Source organism: Tenrec ecaudatus, chromosome 17 (genome assembly GCF_050624435.1).
Source record: "Tenrec ecaudatus isolate mTenEca1 chromosome 17, mTenEca1.hap1, whole genome shotgun sequence".
NCBI classification, from domain to species: domain Eukaryota; kingdom Metazoa; phylum Chordata; class Mammalia; order Afrosoricida; family Tenrecidae; genus Tenrec; species Tenrec ecaudatus.
Genome location: NC_134546.1, coordinates 1,904,205 through 1,924,909, shown reverse-complemented (window position 1 = coordinate 1,924,909; position 20,705 = coordinate 1,904,205). Strand labels below are relative to the sequence as shown.

General features: G+C 39.8%; 1 protein-coding gene across 6 annotated transcripts in view; it reads left to right on the top strand.

The window, feature by feature from the left end:
* The window catches only part of PPP4R3B (protein phosphatase 4 regulatory subunit 3B), a 70,558-nt gene that overhangs the window by 24,579 nt on the left and 25,274 nt on the right, over nucleotides 1-20,705 (top strand). For 3 of the 6 annotated variants that reach the window (XM_075536099.1, XM_075536098.1, XM_075536096.1), the window contains exons 6-10: nucleotides 2,190-2,306; nucleotides 3,358-3,474; nucleotides 16,453-16,584; nucleotides 18,400-18,502; nucleotides 20,480-20,524. In XM_075536099.1, coding sequence (XP_075392214.1) covers nucleotides 2,190-2,306; nucleotides 3,358-3,474; nucleotides 16,453-16,584; nucleotides 18,400-18,502; nucleotides 20,480-20,524 — 514 coding nt within the window. The remainder of the gene's footprint in view (nucleotides 1-2,189; nucleotides 2,307-3,357; nucleotides 3,475-16,452; nucleotides 16,585-18,399; nucleotides 18,503-20,479; nucleotides 20,525-20,705) is intronic. The other 3 variants (XM_075536100.1, XM_075536097.1, XM_075536101.1) reach the window with 2 other exon arrangements.

Here is a 20,705-nt window from a genome sequence, read left to right as displayed (position 1 = left end):
AAGGGAGTGGGAGGCCAAATAAGTTTGGGGACATGCTTAAAGTGATGTTTAACTATTGGTTTTATGTCGATGATTTTTAAGGAATTCATTACCCACAGGTGGTATTGTTAATGAGCCAGTCTGTTATTTAGTGAAAAGATGACCTCCAGGAATGATTTTGATCAAGAGTTTAAAGAATGTGTCAGAAAATCGCCTTGAGAAGTCCTCTAGTTTTAGCCAGTCAAGATGTTTGTTTGTTTTTTAATAATTTTGAGTTCTGTTTACAATTTTCTCTCATGCTATCAGGATCCACCAGTCATAGGCCTCATCAGAATGAATGGTGGTATTGCCTGAGCATCATCAAATTCTTCCCCTCTCAGGGTAGATGGGCCTGTGGTTCATGTAGACTTTTATTTCTGTAGACGGCCTTCTTTCAGTCTTAGGTTTTCAGCTTTCTCATTGAGATCGGACGAGTAGAGAACATAAATGGTTCGTAGATGACCACTCACAAGCTGTAAAGACTCACTTCACGAGCTCTGTTCTGTCATTTTACTGAGTTATATTGCAGGACTGCGTTAAGCTTTTAAACCCTTAGCGCCACTCTCCAGGTGTCGGGCATGTATAGGAAGTTTCCATAACTGTCCCATGTGTGGTTTTATTACATGCTCTATGCATATGAACATGGCAAGAGTCAGTCAGAATCTTATTAAACAAAAATATAAGATGGTGAAACTATGGTTTCTTCAGCTACCCTCCATCTTGAGTCTTTATACTTTTATTTATTTTTAAGGAGCATAGCACTCACAGATGATAATGTATATTTTATGAGCCAATCGGTTAATTTTCTGAAAAGTGACCTCTGGGAATAGTTTCTGTTCAACATATAAAGGATAATAGGGTGTCAGTCTCATGGGTTCTCTAGTTTCTACCAGCCCCTATAAGGCTTTCTTTTTTTGTGTGTATGTGGGGTGGGGGGGCAGATAATATTCTGCAATTTCCTGCCCTTCTGTCAGGATCCACATCCTCAGATCCCCAATTAGAGCAGCTGTGGTAGCCAGACACCATTTGGCTCTACCAATCTCAGGATACATAAGACCATGTGCCACTTGTCCTCTAGACTACTATCTGGTTTGAATCTTTGGGTTGGTTCCTCCTTTCTCTTTTGATGCAGACTAGTAGAGATCAATACTTGTATCTAAGATGGCCACACACCAACTTTGAAGATCCCAGTTGCTGCTTACCATACTAGGATGTAGAACATGAATTTTATAGACTGTTTCACCAGCTGTTGGCACCTCTACTTCCATGTCTTCAACCCTTCTCCAAAGAATTCTTTGCCCTTCGATATACATCACCTTAAAATGGCAATTTTGGCATCCTCAATGGACTTAAATTGTGCTCTTTTTTTAATTTCTTGAAGTTTTGGGAAACAAGTTTGCAGGGCCAGGCTTAGGGCAGGAGGATAGATGGGGATAAGGTTGCCAGTGACGAACTCCTAGGGCCCCCTTGCTGCTCCTGAAGAAGGAGCCAGGTACATTGTTGTGTTGGGAAAGAATTCCTTGACTTAACTTTCCTGGCCATTTTCTTAACAAGACAGTGTTCCATTTTCTTCAGACTTGTTCCTAGCAAGCTCCCTTCATAGTCCATTGTTCTTTGAGGTCATCTATGATGGCTACCCCTTTGGAATCCTAAAACATCCTGAACCAACCTTTCTACCTTACATTTAAGAGACTCAGTAGAAACCCTTTGAAGCTGCTGTTTTTATTGCACCTTTTACTTTTGAAGGCACCATAGAGACTGAGACAAGACATGCTTAAGTGGATTCTCTTAGGAATACACCCACCTGTGTAGCAATACATTTTAATTCTTCCTATTTTACCCTGTGTAATTTCTATAGTGTGTTAATTGGTCATTGATTAAGGAACAATCTGAAGTTTACCTTTAATGGGGCACTGGCTTTTAGTGTGTTCTTTAATTAAAAGGAAATTATTCACATGATGGGGATTTCATTTGTTTGTAACAATATGTTTATGGCTTTCAAGTTTTAAATTGTTGTGAGGGACAGAATTGGCTCTTCTGTCTCAAAAGTTTGCTGACCATTGCTTACGTTCACCATATTTCCACACTGTGGAACATCTCATGCCACAGTGTGCTCCGAGGTTATTTATGTTCTGCTTGTCAACTTCTCACTCTAAATTCTAACATTACAGGTAAATTTTTTCAAGGAATTCTGTGCATTTTCTCAGACATTACAACCTCAAAACAGGGATGCATTTTTTAAAACATTGGCAAAATTGGGAATTCTTCCAGCTCTTGAAATTGTAATGGTAACTATACTTTTTTTTTCCTCATTTTTGAACTTGTGAAACTTAGATTTTGGTGGTAGGACAATGTTTTAGTATCGTGTATTAAAATTTTAAATACAGGTTATTCATCTAATAGTGAGTTACTATAAGAATGTTTTTAGTTTCTACATAGTCATTAGCTTCAATTTATAATTTTGGTGGTGCAGATGGTGAAGTGTGCAGCTGCTAACCAAAAGAGCAGTGGTTCGGTCCTACCAATTGCACTGAGGAACAAAGATCAGCCACATTCCGCTTCAGTAAAAGTTGACATACGGTCTTGGAAACCCTGTAGGGCAGTTCTCTTGTGTAAAGGTTGCTGTGAGCCAGATTTGATGTGTCAGCAGTGGATTCTGCATGTAATACAGCTTCAAGTGAATAAAAACTACATGTCTCTGCAAAACGATTGCCTCTTCTGGAGCAGTAGAGCGTTAATGTGCTCCACCAGAAACCAGTGAAGTGTCTGTACTTCTGAGACCAGAGATACATAGAACAGATTAACCAAGGTTCAAAGCAGTGGTAGGGGAGTGCTTTTCAAACTTAAATGAATTTTATCCATAGATACTGACTGTATGTAAAATTGAAACCGAAAACTTCATTGAAAAATTTTAAGAATAAACCTATTATATGTTAACATAAAGAAGATCACTTCTATGAAAAACTAATTTTACAAAACAAATTTGATGAAAACTATTTAAATTTTTTTAAGTTTACATTTCCATCTCTCTTTCACATTTGCTTTAGTAGATGGTATCCAGATTCTTGTAGCAACTTTTACTTTGAGCTGGTTATCATGTCACGCGTCATTTACCCTGTTAGTATCCCCACTGTACTATTGATAAAATGAGGGGTGGAAAAGGTAAATACAGCTCAGTGTTTTTATGAAAATAATTTGAATTTCATGTACTTCCTGAAAGGGAAGCTTTAAAAGGCTGTCGATTCGAGCAAGGAAGTGGGAATACAAGAGTAACTTGCTCTTTTTATGTGTTGTTTGACCATTCTCTAAGAACCCTAATCGTTCCTTTTCATTCCTTAGGGTATGGATGATTTGCAAGTCAGATCAGCAGCTACAGATATCTTTTCTTATCTAGTAGAATTTAGTCCATCCATGGTTCGAGAGTTTGTGATGCAAGAAGCCCCGCAGAGTGAGGACGTAAGTTTTCAGGCCGCAGCTATTTATGCGCTACCTTTGGCAGAGTGCTTGCAAACTAATGGGAAGAAAAGGCATTAATAACTACTTTATTCCTTAAAAAAAAGAAATAGGTTTCATGTTGGATGTAATTTTGAAAGGTTTATATTATCTGCCAATTAACTTTAATTATTATTGTTTTTGATTTTCACTAGTGTTGAAGTAAAAATTATCACTGGATCAGATTTTTATATTTGGATTTTAAAACAGATTTAAAGTATCAATAACTTCAGAAGCAGTGGTGAGAGTGGCAATACCAGGAGGCTGGAGGGAGGGTGGGATGGAAAGGGGGAACCAATTACAAAGATCTACATATAACCTCCTGCATGGGGGATGGACAACAGAAAAGTGGGTGAAGGGAGATGTTAGACAGTGTAAGATATGACAAAATAATAATTTATAAATTATCAAGGGTTCATGAGGGGAGGGGGGAAAATGAGGATCTGGTGCCAGGGGCTTAGTAGAGAGCAAATGTTTTGAGAATGATGAAGGCAAAGAATGTACAAATGTGTTTGACACAATTGATATATGTATGGATTGTGATAAGAGTTGTATAAGCCCCTAATAACAATGATTTAATTTTTTAAAAGTACCAATAAAATTAATTTCAAGCCCATAGGAGATTTTTACCTCTCACTGACATTAGTCAGTTCTGACTCATCCCTGTTAGACATGGTAGAACAGTCATACCGTCGCCTCCCAAGCCCCATGAGTGTCCCAGGCTGTAACTTTGTTTTTCTTTAATCATTTTATTGGGGGCTCGTACAACTCGTATCACAATCCATGCATATATCCATTGGGTCAAGCACATTTGTACATTTGTTGCCATCATCTCAAAACATTTGCTTTGTACTTTGAGCTCTTGGTATCAGCTCCTCATTTTTCCCCCTCCCTCATGAATCCTTGATAATTTATAAATTATTATTATTTTGTCATATCTTACACTGTTGGACGTCTCTCTTCACCCACTTTTTTGTTATCCATCCTCCAGAGAGGAGGTTATATGTAGAGCCTTGTAATCGGTTCCCCCTTTGCACCCCACCCTCCACCCTCCTGGAATCATCCCTCTCAGCACTGGTCCTGAAGGGATCATCCGTCCTGGATTCCCTGTGTTTCCAGTTCCTATCTGTACCAGTGTACATCCTCTGGTCTAGTCAGATTTGTAAAGTAGAATTAGGATCGTGATAGTGGCGTGGGAGGAAGCATTTAGAAACTTAGAGGAAAGTTGTATGTTTCATCGCAGGCTGTAACTTTATGGGAGTAGAAAACATCATCTTTTTCATGCATTAGCAGCTGGTGGTTTTGAGCTTCTGACCTTGTGATTAGCAGCCCAACATGTAACCCACTACCCCCCAGGGCTCTTCGTCCTTCACCTAGTACTGTATAATTTAAGAAGTTGTTCAAATTTTCATTTTTGTGTGTATGTGTCTGGAAATGAAGATTTAAGTATGAGTCTAATGTTTCTTCTTTAAGGAGTTACAATTATGCACCTTCCTGGTTTTAATTTGATCCATGCATGAGTTCCTATTGAATTTTAAAGTGCAGTTATTTATGTTTTTGTATTTAATCTGGTAATGTTTTCTTAGATTTTCATTTTCTATCTTTAAGTATTCCCAGTATTTTTAAAGCAGTTTTATTTTAGAATTATTGGGTCCAATGCAACAGTTTAGGAAGTATGCTTTATTGTATTTTAACATAATAAAATATAAACTGTATTTTTGAGTGATATTTTAAAACCCAAGTGATGCTAAATATGGTTTGAAAGAAAGAAATGAGCAACCTACTTTGTTAATCATTTTATACTCCCACAACTGATTGCTTTATCTTAGCGCCATCTTTGACAAAAAAAGTAACTTTGAAATTAACACATTTTTTGGTTTTTATTTAATTGATGGATAAGACCTAGGGAAGCAATTATTGTTTAATTAAGATAAGCCATAATCGGTTTCTTCTTCTATGTAGATTTAGTTGACGCCTCACTTAGATGTTTGCTTATTTGACTACATGCCTCTGAGACCCTAGACACTATTCTTTTTGATAGACAGGCACCATCTTCTTTCTGTACCACACTTTGCTGTAGTACCCATAGGTACTGCAACACCCATGAGTTCAGTGATTTCTTCATGAGGGCAGGCATTGAATAGGGTCGTGTCATAAGAACTAATTGTTAATGGGTTGGGGCTAGAGTTAGGTGCCAGCCCATAATCCATTCATTTGTCTGTGGTGTATGTACCTTTCTGGTTCACTTTAGAGCCCTAATTATCATTTCATGATAGAGAACCTCGTCAATTTTCTCCCTGGGATAAAAGGTAATTCTATTGATGATAGCGTTAATTTGTCCAAGTGGTATAGAATTTAACATAACTTGTGAAAATGGAATTTATACACCTATAGACCAGTTTCAAGCCACAATCCATGAGTTGTTGAATTGTTCAGATTCTGAAATTACTGAGTACTCTACATTGAGGGGAAAATTTCTAATAACATTCATTCACAAAGGGCCGAACCTTGCCTGTCATATTAACACATCAGACTAACATGAGTAGACTACTTTCTCCAGAATTTTCCCATAAACCCCTAGCCCAAATTCACTGCCATCGAATAAGTTACAAATTCATTTTTATAAATGAGAATCTGCGTGCTCAGTTCTCCTATATTTAGTTGGTGGTGGTACTTTTAAGAGGACAAAAGGGAAATAAGCATCACATTTGTAGGTAATATATAATGTCCTGTCGAAATGAATGCATGGCATTCAAAGTTTCTTTCTAGTATCATGGAGCAGAGTTGATTTGGGGGGTGTCAACTATAATATTCAAAGTATACTGAGGCACAAGGAAATAATTGACATTTTTAATTATAGTCATTGGTTCTCTCTAAGTAAGAAGGGTAGATTTAGCAGTAACTGGTATCATTTTCTTTTTTTTTCCTTTTCTAAACATTTTATTAGGGGCTCATACAACTCTTATCACAATCCACACATATACATACATCAGTTGTATAAAGCACATCCATACATTCTTTGCCCTAATCACTCTCAAAGCATTTGCTCTCCACTTAAGCCCTCCGCATCAAGTCCTCTTTTTTTTCCCCTCCCTCCCCGCTCCCCCCTCCTTCATGAGCCCTTGATAATCCACAGATTGTTATTTTGTCATATCTTGCCCTATCCGGAGTCTCCCTTCCCCCCTTCTCTGTCATCCATCTCCCTGGGAGGAGGTCACATGTGGATCCTTGTAATCAGTTCCCCCTTTCCAGCCCACTCACCCTCCACTCTCCCAGCATCGCCCCTCACACCCTTGGTCCTGAAGGTGTCATCCACCCTGGGTTCCCTGTGCCTCCAGCTCCCATATGCACCAGTGTACAACCTCTGTCCTATCCAGTCCTGCAAGGTAGAATTCGGATCATGGTAGTTGGGGGGAGGAAGCATCCAGGATCTGGGGTAAAGCTGTGTTCTTCATCGGTACTACACCGCACCCTGACTGACCCATCTCCTCTCCTAAACCCCTCTATGAGGGGATCTCCAGTGGTCGACATTTGGGCCTCGGGTCTCCACACTGCACCTCCCCCTTCATTCACTATGGTATACACACACACACACACACATATACATATATCCTTTTTTATTTTATTTTTTTTACATGGTGCCTTATACCTGATCCCTCTGGCACCTCATGATCGCACCGGCTGGTGTGCTTCTTCCATGTGGGCTTTATTGCTTCTGAGCTAGAGGGCCGCTCATTTTCTTAATTCCACATTCAATATGCATTTTTTGTTTTAATGGCCTTTGAAACATTCATTAAAACTTTAGAAAGGAGATAAGTACTACAGCTATTACTAAGTTCATATGTTAGTTGATATTTTTCACTTAAATAGATATGTTAAATTTTTATATATGATCATAGCATTTGGTTTATTTAGAGGCTAGGAATGCTTGTTTGGAAATAAGAGATTAAATAATATTGACTACAAGCAAATACCTAATGAAGTTAAGTGATGGGTGCCTGGGAATGACTGTACTGTCGTCAGTACATCACCTTGTGAGAATTCAACCATTGAAACCCTGGGGGCCCAGTTCTGCTTTTACACAGAGCATCACCAGGAGTCTGAGTCACCTCAACAGTGGCTCTTTTTGTTTCCCTAACTTTAATGTGTCTAAAAGTCTCCCTGCTTTTAAAGATAAACGCAAGCCTTCTATGTTCCAACTGCACTGCCATTTTACATTAAATTCTTCGATGGATTTAAGGAACGATTATTGCTCTTCTCTAACATAATGGGCTGAAGGAAGTATTGCTATTGTCAATTTGTAGTGAGCATTAATGTTGCTGCAAAACAAATTTCATAAACATCAACTTTCCCCCCTAATTCTACAGTCCTTGATCTTCATCAGCAAGTGCTTCAGTTCCTCCTCACTTTCCACAAGCAAAGTGGTATCATCTTCATACGCATAAACTCTCCTCCAATCCTGATGCTACAATCCTCTTCATATAATCCAGCTTCCCTGCTGCTTTGCGCAGCATACAGATTGAGCAAGTCTGGTGAGAAGATACCACCCTGACACACACTTTCCCTGATTTTAAACCACGTAGGAAGTATTTCCTTGTTCTCTTTACACAATCGTCCCTTGATCCATGTACAGGTTCCACATGAGCACAATGAAGTGTTGTGGAATTTTCATTCTTCCCAAGGTCATCCATGGTTGATGATGGTCCACACGGTTGATGATGGCCCACACGGTTGATGATGGTCCACACGGTTGATGATGGTCCACACGGTTGAATGCCTTGGCATCGTCAGTGAAACACAAGTAAACATCTTTCTGGTAGTCTCTGCTTTGAACCAAGATCCATCTGACATCAGCAATGATATCCCTTGGTCAATGTCCTCTTCTGAATCCAGCCTTAACCTCTGGCAGTTCCCTGTCAGTATACTACTGCAATTTTACTTGAGTGCACTATCAGTGGTCTCCTGTGATTTGGGCATTCGGTAGGATCACCTTTCTCTGGAGTGCACACAAATATGGATCTCGTTGAGTCGGTTGGCCAAGCAGCTGTCTTCCGGATGTACTGATACAGATGAATGAGTGTTGCCAGTGCTGCTTCAGCTTTTTGAAACAATCAGTGGGTAGTCCATCAATTCCTGGAGCCTGTTTTCAGCTAATGCATTCGTGCAGCTCAGACTTCTTCCTTCAGCACTATTGGTTCTTGCTCATGTACTACCTTCTGAAATGGTAGCGTCTTGGCACAGTGATTCTATGTATTCCTTCCATATCCTCTTGATGTGTCCTCCATCCCTTCAGTATTTTGCCTACAGAATCTTTCAGGATTGCAACTTGTGGCTTGAGGTTTTTTTTGTTGTTTTTTTTAATTGGGGGGCTCTTACACCTCTTATAATAATCCATTATCAATTGTATCAAGCATATTTGTACAAATGTTGCCATCATCATTTCCAAACATTTTCTTTCTATTTGAACCCTTAGTATCAGCTTCTCTTTTTCCCTACCCCCCCCCCACCCTCCCACTCTTGTGACCCCCTGGATACATTATTATTATTATTATTTTCATATCATACTTTCTACTGTTTGCTTTCACCCATGTTCTGTTGTTCATCTCCCTTGGGTCGGGGGGGGGTGGTGGTGGTGGTGGTGGTTATATGCTGGTCATTGCGCTCGGTGCCTCTTCCTCCCCCCAGTGCCCCTACCCTCATGGTATTGCTACTCCCATTATTGATCCTGAGGGGTTTATCTATCCTGGATTCCAGATGTTTGCATTTTTTTTATTGAGTCCTTAGACTTTCAGATGTGCTCCGCATCTTCTTCCCTTTTGGTTCTCTAGTTGTAGGTCGTTGAACATTTCTTTTTTTTAATTTCTTTTTTGAACATTTCATTATAATATTTGGCTTTGTCTTCTCCAGCTGCCCTTTGAAATGGTCTATTCAGCTCCTTGGCTTCATCAGTTCTTCCACGAGTTTCAGGTTCTCTTCGGACATCCACTTTGATAGTGCCTTTCCTTCCCGTCTCGTTACTGACCTTTTGCTTTCCCTGTGAGTGATGGTCTTGCTGTCCTCCCACAGCTCATCAGGGCTTCTGTCCTTAGTGTCCAGTTTATTAGGTCTGTACCTGACATGTTCTCAAAATTCCGATGGGAGAAAATCAAGGTTGTATTTTAGCTTTTGTGGACTTGTTTTAATTTTCTTCTGCTTCATCCTGAACTTAAATATGAGCTATTGATGGTCTTTTCCACAGTCAACCCCTGGTCTGGTTTCATGGAACTTGCTGATACTGAGTTTCATTTATAAGTGCATAAAACTTCTTAAACAGTATGCAAGTAAGTAGCATTATTTTGGGCAATATTAGAAAGTTCTTCAATCTACCTAAATGTACCATAAGAATAAAAATGCATGCATTTTTTCTTAAAGGTACGAGGTTAGGGTGTGATGAAGCCAAACAGGAGCATCATTTTCTCTAAAACTTTGGATCAGGACTACTCAGACTACATCAACCATCTCCCAAGTTCTGTGACTGCAGTCACTTGAGTGACGCTAGTTAGATGAAAGGTACACCAGCATTTCTTACTGGGACAGATAATAAGTATGGCTTTGTGGAGACAGCTTCTTAACCATTGCACCATGAGCTGGCCGTAAATAGTTTGGAAATGAATGATGTGACTGTGGTCCAATAAAACTCACTGTAAAGCATTATTTATAATAGTAAGCAGTCAGCTAGGTGGTTTTGTAGTTTGTTGACCCCTGGTTTAGACTCGTTCACAGAGCAGGTAAACAGTGACATTTAAAAACGAGTTCTGAATCAAAGGTGATAATTGAAAGAACCTACAGCGGCAATTTTAAAAAGCAAAATAGGACACCACAGGAATAAACAGACGTTAAAGAAGGAGGTTATTAAGACCTGTTAAGAGTATTAATTTACGTGGCCGTTCTATAAAGCAGTGATGTTCAGCCTTGTTCTAAATAAACCAAGGTTACAAACAAGCCATGTTTAACAGCCTAGGTGCTTTCCAGTACACTCAGCTGTAGATCTTCGTCGTTCTGCTAAAACTGCACGTGGGTTTTGTAGCCTGGGTGAAGTCAGAAAAGCAAGTTGAAAGAAAGAGTGGATTTGTACTTAGAGTGCATTTGTTCAGTGCCAGTAAAAAAGAAAACCAGCGGACACTTCCGTAAGGTAGGTTGACATTTGGGAGAATGTCTGCATCTTACTGATCTTGTGGAGAACTCGGGGTAGGTGTGGAAGATCCGTAAGGTCACTTAGCTGTTGGCAAAACTGTGATTGGAGCCCTTGGGTCTTTTGGTTTTGTTAGTCCTCGACGCGGCAGGTCTTGTAAACAGCTGACTTCTTGGTTATGATGCTCAACTATCAATTATATTACTTAGGAATTATTTGGTCATTGTTCTGAAAGCATGTTCTCATTACTTTTGAGTAGATTTGATGATGCGTTGAGTAGACCCATGTTTAATTGTGTGTTGAGCTGAGTGCCTCCAAGGTAAGACTATCTTGCTGCTCCATGCTGCTTTAAGAGTGGAAATTAGCATGCATCAGAGACTTCTTTGTTTCTTGACTTGGCTGATGTACAGTGCCTGGACAGCCATAGTCTCATATATTTTGTTCATTTGGGGATTGTTTCAGATAAAAGGGTAAATCCAGTTCTGGTCACAACATCTTTCCAAAATTAGAAGTCTGGCTTGATGGGTTATGTCTTTTTAATGTATTTTTTGTTGTTGAGAACATACGCAGCAGAACATAGACAAATGAAAGTTTTCCGCATGTAGAGATTCAGCGGCGTTAATTGTATATCCCAGTACAGCCCCCACCCCTCTTGGTGAGCCCTTTATTGCTATAACTCACTACGCGTTTATGTTTCCTCGCTGATCTGCCTGTTGCCCTCATCGAGTTGATCACCTGTAGTTTTTAAAAGAGCACAGCAGGCAAGGCAGACAATCTTTACTAATCTATGGACTATTGTTTGGTTTTAGAGCTTCAGGAGGATTTTTGCTTTAGGGCTTAAAGATTATCTCAGGGCAATAGATTTGGGTTTTCATCAAGCCTCTATGACTCCAGAAAGTATAGGTCCATGAGTATTTAAAATTCTATTATGTATTTTCCACATTGGATCTGATTCTTTATAAAATCTTTAATCAAAATGTTCAGTACTGGTAACCAAGCATCATCCAATTGTCTTTGCTCATCCTGGCAAAGGAGTGGCTTCGACTTGATCCAGGAGACCCACCCTGTTCAGCTTCCTGCTCTTCCCCACTCTCCTCTGCTCTCTGTTGCTCGTGCTGACTAGAAACCAGTCGTTGTGCCTGGGGTGGCCACATCCAAGTGTTGTGTTTTGCTTTCAGCAGTTTTATTGGCATGTAGTTCACATACGATGCAGTTCAGTGGTTTGAATATATTAAGGGATGGGCAGTCAACACCACAATCAATTTTAGAACGTTTTCTTTATTTTTGTACTCATTAAAGAAAATCAGATCAAAACCCCAGCATCGATAGCAAGCTAAAACACAGAAAAACATCAAAAGCAGAAAATAAAAACTAGATTGTTAGAAGTGGGCCAAAAGGGGGGGAAATGATCATGTGTTGAGATTTAACCTAACTATCTGGATTAGTTCATTCACTTTCTGATAACGCAGAAGGCTTTGCAGAAGGCTTTCCGCACCCATGGTCAAAGGTCCCAGGGAATCCTGTGCAGGCCTAAACCCCAGGGGGCCATTTGCAAATAGACAATGGGCTTTCACTGTCCTACATAACCTGCAAACGACGCTTAGGGTTTAGGCCTGAGTTCAGTTCTTTCCTCTGGTCTAAACAAGTGTTGGGGGTGTTGTTTTGTGGTTTGTTTGCTTGTTTGTTTTTACCTCCAGCACTACACAACAAACAAGGACATAGAAATGCACAAAGCACTTTTATTAGGCCAGTTAACTGGAGTGTCCCATGAAACCATGCCCTTTAAAACTCCAATCTGTGGAACCAAATCTTATGAGATACTTGGTTGTACATAAGAAGCTTTGCTATATTTTTTTAAAACAATTTATTAGGGGCTCATACAACTCTTATCACAGTCCATGCATATACATCCATCAATTGTATAAAGCACATCTGTACATTCTTTGCCCTAATCATTTTTTTCTCCTCTTTTCTTTTTTTACATTTTATTAGGGACTCATACAACTCTTATCACAATCCATACATATACATACATCAATTGTATAAAGCACATCCATACATTCCTTGCCCCTGCTATATATTTTTAAAGGAAATCTTACTGTGACAGTGACAGGTCCTGATTTGGGAGTGGATACTTTGTGGACTCATGTATTTTACATATTTCATCATTATTCCTGTCTTATTAGCAAAAGACTCAGAACATTATAAGTCAGTAGACAGAAGTGGAGGTTGGAAGCCACATACTCCGACATCTGTGTATCGTGCGTGGGGCAGGTGGCATGCCGATTATTGTGCATTTTCATCACTGTCCTTTTCTGTTTTGTTCCTTTCTTGTTTGTATGACTCCTTTTCCCGTACCTTTCTGCTACAGTGAAGCTATGATAATAAGCTAGAGCAGCGCCATTCGGTAGACTTCATCTTCTCTATGAATTTTAACAAATACTCTTTTCCTCTTGCCCAAGATGGTAATCATTCGTTGCTTCTTTCAGCAGTTAAACACTTTAAAATGTGGGCAATTTGCCTGAATTGAACATCTGTGATGAACAGCTATCATATTAGGCAGCACAGGCCTCGAGGATTGAACACTTACATTACCCATCTGAGGATTGGACCTTCTATCTCATACCTGTTCACCCTTGTAGCAAAATATATCTTGATCAGGTCTCTATTTTAGGAAAATAGAAGTGCTGCATGGAGAAAGAGAAGTGTGTCCTGGTAAGAAACAAGAAAGGAATAAAGGGAAATAGAAGTGACTGTATTGTTTAAGAGAGGTTTGGCTGCATACATCAGAAAGCCCAGCTCAGTAGTTTCACCAAGTAAGATGCCAAAAAATATCAAAACATTGCCATCGAGTAGATTCCAGCTTATAACTCTTGTTCCGTAAAGTGGAACTTCCCCTAGAGTTTACAATGCTGTCATCTTTATTGACCTGTCTGCCCCGTCTGTTCATGTGGAAGGCCTGGTCTGTTGTCATCTCTATTGACCTGTCTGCTCCGTCTGTTCATGTGGAAGGCCTGCTCTGTTTGAACTGCTGTCCTTTTGGTTAGCAGCCAACGGCCTTAACCAGTGTCATCAGGACTCCTTCCTTGCCAAGTGTCGTCAGGTGCCGTGTCATTGGTTCTAGCACAGTCAAGTCATCTTGTGGATGTGCAACAGAATGAAAAGCTACCCGTCCTATGCTGTGCTCACAATCTCTGTGTATTCAAGCCGTTGTTGTAGCGGGTCTGTCAGTCTGTCTAGTCAAGAGTCTACCTCTTTTTCACTGATCCGCTCCTGTACACCAAGCATGAGAGCTAGACTTCTCCAGGGACATGTCCAACATGTATGAGACGAAGTCTTTCCATACTCGTTTCGAAGGAGCATAGGGACAGACACACAAAAGCAAACCCACTGCCGTCTAAGCAGTTCAGACTCCTAGCGGCCCGATAGGACTGTAGAACTGCTCCTTTGGGTTTCTGAGACTTTAAATCTCTGTGGAAGCAGATAGCCTCGTTTTTATCCCTCGGAGTGACTGGTGGGTTCAAGCCACTGATTTTGAAGCCAGCAATTCAATATGTATTGCACTCTGCCACCAAAGCGTCATAAGGCATATAGCCCTAATTAGCCTAACTGGTTCAAATATTATCCATTGTCTTCAAAAGCCTCAGTTCCTTCTCTCAGCATTGTTAACTGTGACTACATTTCAGATCCTAAATAAGCTTCTCAGGAGATTGGTGTGTGTGGAGAAAGAAGTACATTAAGTTTAGGAGTGATCAACATAAACTGTAACAAAAGCGCCTTCTTTTTTTTTAACAATTTATTGGGGCTGATACAATTCTTTTCACAGTTCATACATATACATACATCAATTGTATAAAGCACATCCATACATTCCCTGCCCCAATCATTCTCAAGGCATTTGCTCTCCACTTAAGCCCCTTGCATCAGGTCCTCTTTTTTTTCCCCCCCTCCCTCCCCATTCCCCCCTCCCTCATATGCCCTTGGTAATTTATACATCGTTATTTTGTCATATCTTGCCCTATCTGGAGTCTCCCTTCCCCCCTTCTCTGCTGTCCCTCTCCCAGGGAAGAGGTCACATGTGGATCCTTGTAATCAGTTCCCCCTTTCCAACCCACTCACCCTCCACTCTCCCAGCATCGTCCCTCACACCCTTGGTCCTGAAGGTATCATCCACCCTGGATTCCCTGTACCTCCAACCCTCATATGTACCAGTGTACAGCCTCTGTCCTATCCAGCCCTGCAAGGTAGAATTCGGATCATGGTAGTTGGGGGGAGGAAGCATCCAGGATCTGGGGGAAAGCTGTGTTCTTCATCGATACTGCCTCACACCCTAATTAACCCATCTCCTCTCCTAAACCCCTCTATGAGGGGATCTCCATTGGCCGACACTTGGGCCTTGGGTCTCCACTCTGCACTTCCCCCTTCATTTAATATGATATATATATACATATATACACCTACATATATACATATACACATATATACACATACATACACACACTTATATCTTTTTTTTTTTGCATGATGCCTTATACCTGGTCCCTTGGGCACCTCGTGATCGCACTGGCCGGTGTGCTTCTTCCATGTGGGCTTATTTGCTTCTGAGCTAGATGGCCGCTTGTTCACCTTCAAGCCTTTAAGACCCCAGACACTATCTCTTTTGATAGCCGGGCACCATCAGCTTTCTTCAACACATTTGCAAAAGCGCCTTCTAAAGAGGCTTTTTATTCCTGCAGAATTCTCCCAACGTAAGACATTCTCCCAACGTGCCATGCAGTCGGTGCCTTATTTCATTTCCATTTCACTGCCATTTTTCTGTCGCCAAAAATAATCATTTTCAGATCCAGAGTTGGTGTCAATGTTTTTTTTTTTCCTTTGTGGACAGTCACTTTCTAACATTTTAAGCTTAGTTTTCCTATTTAAACAATATAAGTAGTAGGCAAATTCTTTATCTGTGGGACTTTATTTCAAGATCCAAGACCATTTACTAAAGTAATACTTTGACATTTCGCAACCCAAAACCAAACTCACTATCATCCAATCAAATTCAGGTCGTTCTGAACCAATGTAGGCTTCCCAGGACTCAAATCTTTATGGAAGCAGATAGCCTCGCCTTTTCCCTTGGAGTTGCTGGTGGATTTGAAACACCAACCTTGCACTTCCAACACTTTCCCAACAGCACCACCTCCCACTGCCATGGAGTCAGTGCTGACACGTAGCGAGACCCTGTGGGCTTCCGAGACTAACTTTAAAAGAGTAGAACCCCAGTCTTTATCGCGAGGAGCTGCTGGTCGTTTCGAACTGCCGACCATGCGGATCATAGCCTGGCACACAACCACTGCACCACCAGGCCTCCTTATTTGACATTAGATCATTATATTTCACAGTGTTTTCCCACTCACCTCCTGTGGAGAGTTGTATACTAGGTAATTTTTCTCGTTTTTTGCTGTGAAGTATTTTCTAGTTAGGGCCTAGGATAATCTGCACTTGGGTGTGATCTGGCTTGTTAGTGAACTTCTAGATTTGTGCCTAAGGCTTAAGCTTAGAATCAAAATCTGTCAGGCATCCCGAGAATAAGACTTGCTGGTAAGTCTCCCGCTTTGCTGTGTGGATGGCATTGTAAGCTTGTTCGTGCGCTGCTTTTTTTGTTTGGCTCATTTTAGCAGGGTGGTGATTTCCACTCTAGTGTTCATAGAACTTTGAAAAACTGTGACGGGCGGGGGGAATTCTGTTAACTGAAGTAGAGCTAACGGGCATATGTTTTCTTTCAGGATATTCTCCTCATTAATGTAATAATTGAACAAATGATCTGTGATACTGATCCTGAGCTAGGAGGTGCTGTTCAATTAATGGGACTTCTACGAACTCTAATTGATCCAGAGAACATGCTGGCTACTAATAATGTAAGAAATTACTCTGAGATAAACATTTTTATTTAGTCAGTTTTAGATAATTTTGTAGTAGAACTTTTAAAAACAGTGAATACTTTTTTTCAACAACATAAAAAGCAACTATACTTAGGGACTTCCTCCAGATGGAACACACAGAAATCAAAATGCCTACTCCTGTGGGAGTAAACAAAGGAGAAGCTGGAAGAGACCATCAATTGCTCATACGTAACGTCAGGTTAAAGCTGAAGAAAATTAAAATAAGTCCACAAGAGCCAATTTGACCTTGAGTCTGCCCCACCTGCATTTCAAGAACATCTGAAGAACACATTGGATGCATTGAACACTAACGACAGAAGACCTGATGAGCTGTGGGAGGACATGAAGAACACCATTCATCAAGAAAGCAAAAGGTCATTAAAAAGACAGGAGACTAAAAAAGGTTAAAGTAGATGTCAGAAGGGACCCTAAAACTTGCTCTTAATGGTAGAGTAGCTAAAGAAAATGGAAGAAATGATTAAAGAGCTGAATAGAAAATTTCAAAGGGCAGCTGGAGAAGACCAAACTAAATATTATAATGAAATATGCAAAGACCTGTGCATGAAAAACCAAAAGGGGAGAAACATTTTCCCACATCTTAAACTGAACGAACTCCAGGAAAAAATGAGCTTCAGTTTCCAATAGTGAAAAATTCTATGGGTAAACGTTTGAGTGATGCAGGAAGTATTCAGCGAAGAATGTAGGAAAACACAGGGTCACTGGACCAAAAAGAACTAGTCAAGATTCCATCGTTTAGGAGGTAGCATCTAATCAAGAGCCTGAAAGCGTTAACCAAAAACAAGACTCCAGGAAGTGATGAAATCCCCATCGAAATGTTTCAGACAGCTGAAGGAGCACTGGCAGCACTTGCTCGTCTGCGCCTGGAAATTTGGAAGACAGGTACCCGTCCAACTGACTGGAAGAGATCCCTATTTGTATTCTTTACGGGTCAATCTCCATAAGAGCTCTTTGGGAGTGTTGAGAAACAAGGAAGTGTGCTTTCTGGACTAAGGTGCCCCTGACCGATACCATGGTATTTTAAACTGCCTTGTAAGCATGGGAAAATTGGAAACTGAACAAAGAAAACAGAAGAAGAATTAATACATTTGAATTGTGCTGCCAAAAAAACATTGAAAGTATCATGGACTACCAGAACGACTAGCGGCTCTGTCTTAGAGTGACAGCCAGGGTCCCCCCAGAGGCTGCGGTGGTGAGACTGGTTCTGACATACTTTGAACACGTTGTCAAGAGGCCAGTTGCTTGAGAAGCACGTCATGTTTGGTGATGCAGAGGGACAGCCGAAGAGGCAAGGCCGTCAAGGCTGCACCAGTGGGCTCGAGCTCAGGGACAGTTGTGGAAATGGCTCAGGGCAGCCAGCGCTCGGCTCGCTGTGCATACGTTGCTGTGGTTCGGAAGTGGCCTGAGGGCACTGCCAACAGCAGCAACCTGGAGCAAACATTTCGAGCACTTAAATTGCCATTGTGTAGCGTGGTGGTTTTTTTCTGTTATTTGATTGCTTCGTTGCATTTCAGATCACAAATGTGAAAACTATTTCGACTATTTGAAAATATTTTATAATACAATTTGATCTTTTTCTTGTTCAATTTTTGTTTAATCTATAACCTGAAATATTTCAATTCTACAGAAATAAAATTGAGGTGCATATAACCAATTTTTAAATTCTTGGGCAGTATCTTAAATCATCTGTTGTTTGTGTATGATCTATACTGCTAGTTTTTGAAATTGTTAATTACAAAGGTAATAGTATTTTTACAATTCTGTATATTGCAGAAAACTGAAAAAAGTGAATTTCTGAACTTCTTCTACAACCATTGTATGCATGTCCTCACAGCACCACTTTTGGCCAACACTTCAGAGGACAAATGTGAAAAAGGTAAGGTCTCATCTTTATCTCCTTAGGATTTTCCTTTTAAAAGAAGGGTGAAATATCAATATACTTAACTGACTGTTTGTTACCTTTATGACAGAGAAATTACTACTGAAAATTTCAGCTGCAATATAAAATCATGATTTCCGCCTGTGTGTGTGTGTCCTTTGAAAAAAATGATACAGAAAGTGTGACAAAAAGGTGAAAGAAAGAGACTTCCAAAATTAGTAGAATGGGTAGAGGTGAGGCAAAACTGTCAGCATCTGACTGCGTTAGAATCTTGGAGGGAGCCAACATGTAATGGGATAATTTGTCAATATAGTAAAAACTGTTTCACATCACATCAGGTTCTGAAGTTGATTGGTTTAGCTAAAGTTAAAATAGACAATGTTTTTTTTTTAATTCTTTCAACCATTCTAAATGTACAATCATTATGCCAATATTGTATACACAGGAAAATTGTTGTTTTTTAATGTTTGTTGATTACATTTTGTGTAATTTTTCCTGTGCACATTAAACCTATAATGTGCAGCTATACTTTCTGGCATTACTTTGGAAAAAATACTGTTTTATTTTTTTGAAAAAATATTTTTGAAACAATCTGAATAAAGAATCCTATCAGGGTTTTAAGTATTCCCCTCAGGTTTTCAGAGTTATGTGTATAATTAGGCAGTTTTGAATTCTGTGATATTTAACTTAACCATAGATGTTTCTGATCTCTTAAATTCCATTAGTCTATGCTATGTAAATCACATGATCATGCTACCACGCTCACTCGTATAAACAGAGGACTCTGAGAAGCAGTCAGTAAACTAGTCAAGTCAAAGATGTGTGGGTGGGGCACACTGGCATCTCCGTACTTGGTTGTAATTTTGAGCAGAGCTGTTTTTTGAGGTACTGTTTATACTTTTGCCTATATTTTTAGTCACTTTAACTCCGGAATGATATTTTCTTGTCTGTGTCTGTTGGAGTTTAGCTATTTTGTATTGCACATCTAAGTTGTTTGTAGAGTTTTACTGTTACCAGCAATGTTCCAATATATATTCTTGAACTGTTTTCCTGTGCCAGTATACCTATACTTGCTCGTGGGCGTGTGCCTTGATATCAGAACTTACGTGTATTTTATTTGAAAATAAGAACACAAATATATATTAGCCTTATCTCTTTTTAAAGTTGATTGGTGTTTAATTCACATACCATACAAGTTTATTGTTAACCATATTAAAAAAGGCTGTGCCGTCACCATCACAGTCCGTTTCAGACCGTGTTCTTCTTGTAGTCATTGCTGTTACCGCCCCTTTTCTCCCCAACCTTGCCAGCCATGCTGTACTCTTAGGTAATTATTAATCCAGTTCCTGTCTCTAGATTTATTTATCCAGAATTTCATGTACACAAAATCATACAAAGCACAAACAAAACCAAAAGAAACAACAATGACCAGACAAAACATATATAAAGCCCAATTGAAAAAGAAGCAGAAGATATTCAAAACTGAATCAGCTGTAAAGTGGGTCAAAGGGAGATCAGTTGATAAGGTGTTCCATTTTAACCTCGCTACATCTGCCGTAAGCGACTGGACAGTGTTCTCCATCGGAAGCAAGGCTGTTCGCAGCCCTGGACTCTGCAGAAGGAAGTCAGGAGGCATTCAGCCCTCTGTGGACCCTGCAACTAGATCTGGGGCTTCCACAGTCATCCACAGCCTTCTCTTCTGCAAATTGAGCGCTCCCCTTTTAAGCTCTGATACCGTTCTCTCCTTCCAGCCCTTATCTTTGGATGTGGTCTCACTTATATTAGCATCTTTATGCTGTATTCTTGTCAATTATTCTACATGTACACTCAGTTTGGTAACAGTTTCCAGATAAATATATGATTGAAGCAACTAACTCTCCGTGGTCATTATGAGGGTAATTGAAGATATGCTTTCTATATTGTAAAATGTCAGGGAAATGTGAGCTACTATTAATGAAACTTTTTTTTTCCCAGTAGATAATATAGTGGGATCTAACAGAAACAACACAATTTGTCCAGGTAAGTATCAGCTCATATCTTATGAATTAAAGTACATGATGAGTTTTTTTACTACTCGGTATAATGCATAGTGCATTTTTACACGACGAAGAAAAGCATAATTTCAACATAAAAACAAAATTCAAGAGTAGATTTATATTTTTATTGTTTAAATTTTTCCATTTTCTCTAATAGGAAAGAA